The sequence below is a fragment of the Ahaetulla prasina genome, chromosome 7 (assembly GCF_028640845.1).
Source record: "Ahaetulla prasina isolate Xishuangbanna chromosome 7, ASM2864084v1, whole genome shotgun sequence".
Classification (NCBI taxonomy): domain Eukaryota; kingdom Metazoa; phylum Chordata; class Lepidosauria; order Squamata; family Colubridae; genus Ahaetulla; species Ahaetulla prasina.
The window spans coordinates 66292626-66303537 of record NC_080545.1 but is presented as its reverse complement, the minus strand read 5'-3'; the positions used below and the strand labels follow the sequence as shown (position 1 = coordinate 66303537).

The 10912-nt window shown below is 36.1% G+C and overlaps 1 protein-coding gene across 5 annotated transcripts in view; it reads right to left on the bottom strand.

Moving 5' to 3' along the window:
• Positions 1 to 348: 348 nt before the first annotated feature.
• Positions 349 to 10912, bottom strand: part of SLC25A17 (solute carrier family 25 member 17) — a 28307-nt gene continuing 17743 nt past the window's right edge. For all 5 annotated transcript variants that reach the window (XM_058191764.1, XM_058191767.1, XM_058191765.1 and 2 more), the window contains 4 exons: positions 9414 to 9559; positions 9155 to 9250; positions 2510 to 2592; positions 349 to 847 (listed from right to left, as the gene is read on the bottom strand). In XM_058191764.1, the coding sequence (XP_058047747.1) occupies positions 700 to 847; positions 2510 to 2592; positions 9155 to 9250; positions 9414 to 9559 (473 nt within the window). In that variant the 3' untranslated portion in view covers positions 349 to 699. The remainder of the gene's footprint in view (positions 848 to 2509; positions 2593 to 9154; positions 9251 to 9413; positions 9560 to 10912) is intronic.

The following is a 10912-nucleotide window of genomic DNA, read 5'->3' as shown; positions in this document are numbered from 1 at the left end:
TAAAAAGATAATTCCCAATTCTACAATTTATGTTAAAATGGTTCATATGATAGAAGGAGAAAAGTATGTATGGAATAATTTTAGTTTCTTAAACGTCAGAAATCTGACATGATTAACATTCTATATTTATTTATTTATGTATATTATCCGATTTTATCATACTAGGGAAGTCTGGCACAATATTTAATTAAGCATTAAAACGGTAATAAAATTGATGCTTAAAACAATTTCAGATCCAATCTTCAAAATTCCTAGGTTGGTATAAGGTTGGTATAAGGTACAGGAAGGTATAAGAGAATACAACTCAGTTCTTCCAAGACAATTAAAACATTTTAGCCAATTAAAACATATCTTCTAAGGACATTTTTTAATAAAATCTTTACTGGACTCATTATTAAGATGATCATATAACACCAAGTATTTGAAATATCATCTGACAGCAAATAGAGTATTAGTGCTTAAAGGGTATTTTAAAATATATGAAAAATCAAAGAATGCCCCAATTTTTACATAAAACGGAATAAAGGCAATGCCTTCTAGATACTGGAATATAGATACATTCAACAGTTTTGATTGAAAACTCAAGCACAATAAAATAAAATCTTGGCCTTGGGATAAAATTGTTTATGGCACCCAATCATTTGTCAGGTTTTCTGATTTTTCTCTCTCTAAGTTTTATATGCTATATAGTCAAATATTTTAGTTCTTTAATGGATGCTTTAACCCCATGACTGTGAAAGTAATAGCAGTAAGTTTTTCGTAGACAAGAAACATGAGTGCAGCAGTGAGGACTGTCTGGAGCAGCTTTGCTTCTAGTCCTTTATAGAGTCCTACTAATCCGAAGCGCCTATAAAAAAACATATTAAGCATTATATTTATTAAAAAAACAAATGGTAGATAATTCTTCCTTCTATAGCAAACATACATCAATTCTGCTCTCTTCTACTCTTTGAATGCAATTGTTAAGAATGACTAAGGATTTAAGGATATGATGCACTCTTTGAGCAGATGTCAACAAGACCAGTGCCCCATTGGCTTTATCTAATTGAGTAGAATGAACTGCAGATTCTGTCTTCCACTGGGCTTCTAGATATAGCTACGTCTTGGGAAAGAGACTGGCATTTCCATTTTTATTTTTATTTTTGGCATTTATATCCCGCCCTTCTCTGAAGACTCAGGGCGGCTTACACTATGTCAAGCAACAGTCTTCATCCATTTGTATATTATATACAAAGTCAACTTATTGCCCCCAACAATCTGGGTCCTCATTGATGGGTTTTAATTAATTATCTCAGAATCATTAGGAATTGTGTGGAGTACACAATGTAATAATAATTTTTATCAGATTTATAACCCATCTTTCTAGTCAAATTGAGCACTCAGGCAGCTAAAAATTAATAATTTTTAATTAATCATAATTAATAAAATACAAAAAAAAAGAGCTGGCCTAATCATGTCTTCTGCTGGCTGGTGGCAAGACATATTATAAATTCTTCTTTTCCTACATGATATGTAGGAATCAATTCTACATATGTAGAATTGATTCCTACATATCAATTGAGCTGATATGTTTTAATAAACAGGGAGACCTAGAGATTCAGTAAAACAAACATCAATGAAACTTGGTAGAAACTTGTCCATGATCATCAGATAGTTTCTTCTAAAACAACAGGCCCAATGAAAAGCATGGGGATGGTGCACTGTATATAAATAAAATATATATTTGCACAGAAATTTATGAACTGGAGCATGGAAATCCTGCAGAAAGTATTTGGTTAAGAATAAACAGTGAGAAGGAAAAATGGGAATTGTGGCAATCACTTGAGAAGGCAAGATATGAATGAGGCCTTTATGTATCAGAAAACCAGTCTTTCAAACAGGCATGCAACAGACATAACGGATTTCCCTTATCCTGACATCTGCTGGAAATTCAATTCTGCCAAGAATCAGAGATTCAATAAATTCTTTTACTCTCTTGCTGACAACTTCATTTATAAGAATGTGGAAAATAGTGGGTCTGCTATCCTGGATTTAATACCCAACAAAAGGGAGAAATTGGTTGAAGAACTGAAGGTGATTGGCACCTAGCAGAAAACTGATTGAAATCTTGATATCTGTGATATGCAGAAGAGGAACTATGTGAGCTATCAATCAGTAGAACAGGCTTCCATATAATATAGTGACAACTACTCCAGAGATCTTCAGTCAGAGACTGCATGGTCATCTCTAGACATGCTATAGTGGATTGTGCACTAAGCAATACATTGAACTAGATTACCTCTTTTTTCCCTTCTAATTTTAAAACAATATGACAGCTTTTATCACAGGATAATTCCAGGGCTTTTATTCTATTATTAAATTTTAATATTTTGTTGTTGTGTATGTGTGTGTATGTGTATAATAAATATATTTCTATGTAACTATCCATTTACAAAGTGCCCAATTTACAGTAAAGTAGTAAGACATTAAATTGAGTTAAGTAGAAGTCAATTAAAAATGCAAAACTTACTTTATTCTTTGCTGTAGAAGGTAGAGGACATTTTTAAGACTACCTAATCTCCTGTTTTCAGGGTTCAGTCGGTGATGTCCAAACTGAAAAGGAGACAAAATGAATAAATGAACATTTTCCCTTTTAATTTCTGCTTACAGAAGTATGCAAAATTATGGATTGTTAATAGAAAGTATTGTGATCAAGCTTTTATAATCCTGTACATAACTTAAACATAAGCAAATTAAAATTATTATGGCCTCTGGGCCAGAGAGTACAATAATGAAACATCTAAACCTATAACTATTATTAAAACTGTTTTTAAAAAGACATACAATGCATTAAATTACATTAAATTCTGTATCATGACTTTAACACAAATAGAAGTAGCAATCACCAAAATTTGTGCAACCTGGAAATATATGTCAGGGTCCCATTTAAATAAGAGCAGTGACAGATAGAAAATGTGCTGTCTACCAGAGTAGTTCTTTAAAATGGGATAGATACCATATTTTTTGGCATATAAGACGCACCTGACTATAAGATGCACCTTAGTTTTTGAGGAGGAAAATAAAAGAAAAAAGCTCATTGGCAGGTGGATCGGGTTCTTGGAATACCCTCAGTCAGCTGTTCCCAGAGGTGAATTTTAGCAACAGGTTCCTTGGTTGTGAACTCTGTGTCTTGCTTTTTTTTGCTTTTTTTTCTGCCTCTGAAACTTCTGAAACTCTGTTTCAGAAAAAACTTTTTTTCCTGCCTCTGAAAGCCTCCAAAACAGCGTCAGAAAAAAAGCCTCTGAAGCTCTGTTTGGGAGCTTCTTTTCTGAAGCTTCATTTGTGAAGCTTTTTTCAGCCTCTGAAACATCCTGAATGGGGCTATATTCGGAGTATAAGACGCACCCAGATTTTCACTCTCTTTTTTTGGGGGGAAAGGTGCATTTTATACTTCGAAAAATACAGTATATGGCATTTTCAAACCCTAAGGGACAGAGGTTTTCCAAAGAGAGTCCTAAAAGCTAGAATTTGCTATTGATTTTTGTTAGTCAGGTTGATAGCAGAGTTCTCTTTTAAGGCTATCCAACCTTTGTAAAGTATCATCTTGCTTGACCATGGGTAAATCTCCATAAGTGTTGATAAGTACAGCTTCTTCTGTATCAAACTTTGCCTCATTCTGCATATCTGCCTGCTTAACCAACAAATGGGGAGAGGAGATACTGCTATTAACAACAGGTTATTAATTAATATACTATGTAGATCACAAGTAGCAGAGCTGAACAAAGGGGTTGCCCCTCCAACATGTACCCTTTGATTGGAACAATACAAAAGGTAGCAATAAATTGTTTCCTTTTAAGTGACATGCGAGGTATAATAAATTGCTTAAAAGTCAGTAAGATTCACTTACTGCAAGGCAAACGTGGGAGCCACTCAAATAAATACAAATCTATTTGGCAACGAAGAAGCTATCCCAGAGAAGTTACAATTGCTCTTTTGGACCCACTGACTAGAATTAAGGCTGTGCAACAAAGAGCAACCTGATTTAATTGCAAGAATACCTTTGATGAGGTAATTTCTTTAACTGCTTGCACACCAGAGTCAGCACACTGACACCTTTATTGGCTTATGATTTATTATTACTCAGTCCCAAGGTTTATTGTTTAACTAACTTGTCTGCTGGGACATGCATTTCAATAAAGGTGGAGTGTCTTTCTATATGTTTTTGTGCAAAACTTCAAAGTCACTTTTGCACAGATCCAGATTATTTTTAATGAAGGCGAATTGCTTGAACATTAAAATGTCAGTCTTTGCTGTGACCAAACACTGTTTTGCCATGAATTCAACTGAGCCATTCTATGACAGGATCTTCTCCCAGTGTTCAGATGGGCTTATTTTTATTAGATGAAGCTGGGGAGCTAGTGGAATGGGCTGAAGAATGAAAAGGAAAGGATGATGTAGAAGACCAGTCAATTAACTTGTTTCTAAGAAAAACAAGAAAGCTCAAATAAGTTCTAGTTCTGTTTTAAAGTCCCATTCAAGAATCTCAATTTTTTTAGAAATGGAAAATGAAATTAGTTTACTGTTTCTTATTGTAGAAAAACTTCCTCAATGTTTAGCTGTTGGCTATCTTGGAAGAGTGTTGTCAGCCACTCTTCTACTCTTTTTCTTCAGTCTTCCAAATGAGAAATAAGTATAATTATTTTAAATTTTGACATATAACTTGAGCTGTGGTGTTAATAGAAAGGATTTAAAAAGAGAGTATGAAGCTACCAGGCTTAACTGACTATTACATAATAGGAGAAATCCTGCCTAACAGTCATAAATGCAGCCTAGTATGCTAATGTACTTTTGGAAAAGCAGCATCCATTATGGAAGCCATATGCTAGTATTAATTCACAACATTCTAATTGTGAAAGTCTGAGAAACAGTTTTGAAGATCTCGGCTTGCTCAGCCACAGTTGGTTTTCTTTCCGATAGTGACTTCTTTTATTGGGTCTGCTACAAACCGGGTCTCAGTAAAAGTCAAGGTATCTCTGTATAAAATCAGCGCTGAGAGCTTCTGCCTCTCAGCCCCTTTTAAACATCCCGCACTGCTCATGCCCCGCCCCATGACTGAACTGCTCCATTGATTGGACACCCAGCTGCTCTCTCCCTCCTCATCTGACAGCCTCAGCTGCCATGTCATTTGCTAAATCCCAGAACTAAAGCAGATCTTCCTAATGCTCAGCCCTCATCTTCCTCTATCCCAGTTGCCAGTGCGCTGATTCCTTTCTCATGTTTGCCAAACGCAGATCCCTGCAGCCCTCAAACAAATCCTTGACATGTCATCCCTTTGAATCTTTGATTAAGGGCTGCTCTCATGATCCGGATCCCTGTAGCATCATGTGTCGAGCCACAGCGGGGCTCATCAGAAGAGCTTTTTAGCCTCAGTTAAATTACCACACCAAGCAAGAAGAAGACCTTCTGCGCACAATTTTTTATGCATCAACTATATTAATTTGATATAATGAAGGGAACAATAGGACAGGAACGGTAGGCACTTTTGTGCTCTTATGCACGCCCCTTATAGTCCTCTTAGGAATGGGGTGAGGTCAATAGTAGACAGTTTTTGGTTGAAGATTTTGGGATTTTGAGTAGAGACTATGGAATCAGGTAATGAGTTCCAAGCATTAACAACTCTGTTACAGAAGTCATATTTTCTACAATCAAGTTTGAAGCGGTTGACATTTAGCTTGAATCTATTTTTTGCTCTTGTAATATTGCGATTGAAGCTGAAGTAGTCTTTTATAGGAAGGATATTGCAATAGATGATTTTGTGTGTTAAACACAGGTCATGTTGAAGTCGACGGAGTTGTAAGTTTTCTAATCCCAGGATTTCAAGTCTCTTGGTATAAAGTATTTTGTTGTTTTCTAAGGAGTGAAGAACTCTTCTAGTAAAATATTTCTGGACTCGTTCTATTGTATTTATGTCAGAGATGTGGTATGGGTTCCAGACGGATGAGCTGTATTCAAGAATAGGTCTGGCAAATGTTTTGTATTCTCTAGTTAGTAGTGTAAAGTTTTTAGAAAAGAAGCTGCGTAAAATTAGGTTTACAACTCTTAGGGCCTTTTTAGCTATGTAGTTGCAGTGGGCTTTGGCATTAAGGTCATTTGATATGAGAACTCCAAGATCTTTGACAGGGTGGGGGTCGTCAGTTAGGTAATGTCCATCAAGTTTGTACTTGATGTTAGGCTTCTTTTTTCCAATATGTAAGACTGAGCATTTGCTGGTTGAGATTTGGAGTTGCCAAGTTTTAGACCAATCGGAAATTAAGTCGAGGTCTTCTTGAAGGGTAGAAGTATTATTAGTGGTATTAAATAGTTTGACATCGTCAGCAAAGAGAACACAATAACTTGAGATTAGGTCACAGAGATCATTTATGTATAGTATGAAGAGTGTTGGTCCAAGAACGCTACCTTGGGGAACGCCACTTTTGACAGGAACAGGATTTGATATAGCGTTGCCAATTTTGACTACTTGTTGTCTGTTTGACAGGAAGGCATTTATCCAATTGTGAAGAGGTCCCAGAATGCCATAGGATTTTAGTTTGAGGAGTAGTTTATCATGTACTACTGAATCAAAAGCTTTGCAGAAGTCTATGTAGATTGCATAGACTTCTATGCAATTTATTTATTCTATTTATTCAACATAAATTCCAATCGTGCTTTTTATAATTTTGTGAACAACAAACTTAATGACTCGAGATCCATCCCACCATTAAAAGAATCTAACGGCAAAGAAAATAATGATGAAACAGTTAAAGCAAACCTCTTGTAACACAGTCTTCGGCTCAGTCTTTGTTAACAGTAATGCCTCATACCCAACATTTCCCAACTGCACTAACAACGACCTAACACATATAGATTTCACTGAAGAAAATGTTGAAAAAGCTTTTCGCAAACTGAAACCATCCCTATCTATAGGACTTGATGGACTATGTGCATACTTCTTAAAAAAGCTTTCCACTAATATAGCAGAACCCCTAAGCATAATCTTTGGAAAAGCCTTCACAACCAGTTTCTTTCCCAAACTTTGGTCACTAGCCATGATCATCCCTGTCTTCAAAAAAGGAGACTCCAGCTTAGTTGAAAATTACAGACCAATCTCTCTATGCTGCGTCATCTGTAAAGTTATGGAATCTATCATCAACCAATACATTAAACAATTTGGTTTCAGAAAAAAATTATCATGTAACTTACAACTTCTTCACTGCAAAAACATATGGACTACAAATCTTGATCAAGGCAAAACAATAGATGCAATTTACATAAACTTCTGTAAAGCTTTTTGACTCAGTGGTACATGACAAACTTCTCCTAAAATTAAAATCCTACAGCATCTCCGGACCCCTCCACAATTGGGTAACAGTGTTCCTGTCAAACAGACAACAAGTGGTCAAAATAGGCAGTGCTCTATCAAATCCTGTTCCTGTCAATAGCGGCGTTCCCCAAGGCAGTGTTCTTGGACAACACTCTTCATATTATATATTAATGATCTCTGTGACCATATTAAAAGTAATTATGTTCTTTTCGCTGACGATGTCAAACTATTTAACACTACCAACAATACAGCTACCCTTCAAAAAGACCCTGACTTTGTGTCAGAATGGTCAAAAACTTGGCAACTCCAAATCTCAACCACCAAATGCTCTGTCTTACACATTAGAAAAAAGAATCTAAACACTAAATACAAACTCGATGGGCATTACCTTACAGATGACCCCCACCCTGTTAAAGACCTTGGAGTTTTCATATCCAATGATCTAAGTGCCAAAGCCCACTGCAACTACATTGCAAAAAAGGCTTTAAGAGTTGTAAACCTAATCTTACGTAGCTTCTTCTCCAGAAAAACTACACTACTAACCAGATTTTATAAAACATTTGCTAGACCAATTCTTGAATACAGCTCGCCTATCTGGAACCCATACCACATTTCAGACATCAATACAATTGAATGTGTCCAGAAATATTTTACAAGAAGAGTTCTCCATTCCTCTTGTTGTGTCTCGTCCAATCTCACCTCAGCCGGGGTCTTCTTATCTGCTTCCGAACACGGAGGAATGTTCTAGTATGCTTCCCGGCCCCAGCCCTGGCTCCATGCCCAGACAGGCTGAAGAGGAAGAAATACCTCCAGCCCCCAGCTCTGGCTCCATGCCCAGGCAAACGGAGCAACTAGACCCCTCCCCCTCCTCCACAGCATGTGAGCCTGAGGGAGGTCTATTACCAACAGCTGCCGACTGGAGTGACCCTCGCGTCAGAAGACTTGATAGGTGGAGGCAACAGAAGGAAGGGAGGGGCAGGCCTGGATAAGTGCTGAGTCATGGAGCCATACCACATGGCCTATATAAAGGATCTGCTTTCTGGCATTCTCTGAGTCAGGCAAAGTCTAAACATATCTTGCTGAAGTCAGTTTCTGGTCTCCTGCCTGCCCTGAGGACTTTGCTAGGACTTTGGCAGAGCTGCAGAGGCACACCTGATTCGGATTTCCCTGACCCGGCCGTCAGTGGAGGAGTGGGATACGCCACCTCTGAATACAACAAAATACGTTACGCCACCAGACTTGAAATCTTGGGTTTAGAAACCTTAGAACTCCGCCGCCTTCAACAGGACCTGTATTTAACTCATAGAATCATCTATTGCAATGTCCTTCCTGTTAAAGACTACTTCAGCTTCAATCACAACAATACAAGAGCAAACAATAGATTTAAACTTAATATTAACTGCTTCAATCTTGATTGCAGAAAATATGACTTCTGTAACAGTTATTAATACTTGGAACACACTACCTGACTCTTTGGTCTCTTCTCAAAATCCCCAAAGCTTTAACCAAAAACTGTCTACTACTGTCCTCACCCTATTCCTAAGAGGTCTGTAAGGGACGTGCATAAGAGCACAAACATGCCTACCATTCCTGTCCTATTGTTTCCTTTCGTTATATCCAATTAATATAGTTATTACATACTTATGCTTATATATATGCTTATATATTATATAGTTATTTTCATGCTTATGCTTATATATACTGTTGTGACAAAATAAATAAATAAATAAAATAACAAATTAAGACCTATTAAATGGAACAAGGGTTTACAAGTTAGGGTGTGAATGAAAGTGATTTGGCATTACTCGTACATACCCGTAAAATTGACTGTACTGTCTGCATAGGGTAAGTGAGGGTAGTGGCAATTGCTTTGGCTATTGCTCCAATAGCAAAGGCGTCCAGTGAAGACAGCTAAAACAATATGAAAAAAAATTAGTATCTAGATGCAAAAACAAAATTAAGAACCTTCAAATCCATCATAACCTTAAACCAAAATGGTAACAATATAGTTGAATGGAACAATTTCTGAGATCAAAGTTAAACATCATCTTTCTTGTAAGCCTTGGAATCTCACCTGCAGTTGTCTTTTTAAAATTTTCCTCTTAAGCCCTTCATAAAACATGAATTGAATGGCAGGGTTAAATACTAACAGCAGTGAGGGGAAAGTACCATTCCACAAAGCCAAGATTCCTTCCTCTCGTATTATCTGATGAAAAGCATCTGATTAGAAAAATAAATAAGGGAAATAAGAATCTTACAGCGGATGCAGAATTATACATTTGATCAGTCTGCCAGTTTAGCATTATTCACTGAGTTTTACATTTATTTTGCAATTTAGATCAGAATTTAAAGAATTTTGTATGGACTCATTGTAGCAGATTTTACTCTATTGTTCAGTATTGATCACACACAATTGTTAGTAAGCTGGAATGATCAAATTCAAGGTGAAAGAGAAGGTGAAGGAGTTCTTAAAACTGGTCATAAAAAATTACAGCATACAAAAGTTGTCTTATAAATCAATTCAAATTTTTCCTGTAATTGTGACATAATTCAGAGATTTATTTATAATGTTTCTATGCCATACTATTCCAAGCAGTGTTGATTTTTCTTTCAGCAATGCAAGGCTGATCAAATACGTAGCAATTAGTTAAGGCAGACTAACCTTTCTGCCTCTCAAATTAAGTTTAAAGAGGTTTGGCATGCAGAAAAGTACTTTTTTATTTACTTGTTTCTATCATTGATTGATTAATTAGTTGATTGCAAAGTAACACTTCTGCTACCATGTCATGTGTGTTTAATATAAATTAAATGTGTGTATAGTTACTTCTAAATTTCCCCAGAGTTTTAATTATCTTATCCAGCAATTGTCTAATAGAAATATTGATCTTTTTTGATTTTACCATTCATTTCAATTTCTTCTACTATTCAGCATATATTGTTTCCATCATCCCAAGGAGAAGCAATGGAAAGTTTAGAGATTCGGTGATTGACAGGTAACATGTTTCTGTTGAAAATATTTTACTCTAATCCTTAGTTTAAGATAAGACAAATACAATAATTTCTTCTTACATTCACAAGACCTTATCAATTAAGAAATCAGTTTTAAGAATGGACTGTTATCTATGCCATTTGAAATTTAAAAAAACCCTTTTCAGTATTAAATGGAACTCATCAATCAACTAAAATAGGTCTTCGAAAGCCATGTGCAAGTGAAAAATATATTTGTGATAAATAATGCCCCCTACAGCATCTGCTTAGTTCATTCCCTGCTGAAAGACCTGAATAGACAGAATTCATTTTGTTTGTCCCAAAGGCTTCTTTAATGCAATCGTTTTTAATCAATGGCACAACTGGATGAAACCAGATACCGCCTTTTTATTATTCACTCATCAAATCATCAGGAAGACTGATTCTCAACAGTTAAATACTTTTCTCGCTGGACCCATGAGAACACTTAGTCCATTCAAAGAGAATGGCTTTTACTTGTCCTCTGCTTTCTATAAGACAGTAAGAATAGTTCGAAAAAAGAAAAGAAGGAAAACAAAGGATCAAAAATCTAGATAATCTCCATCC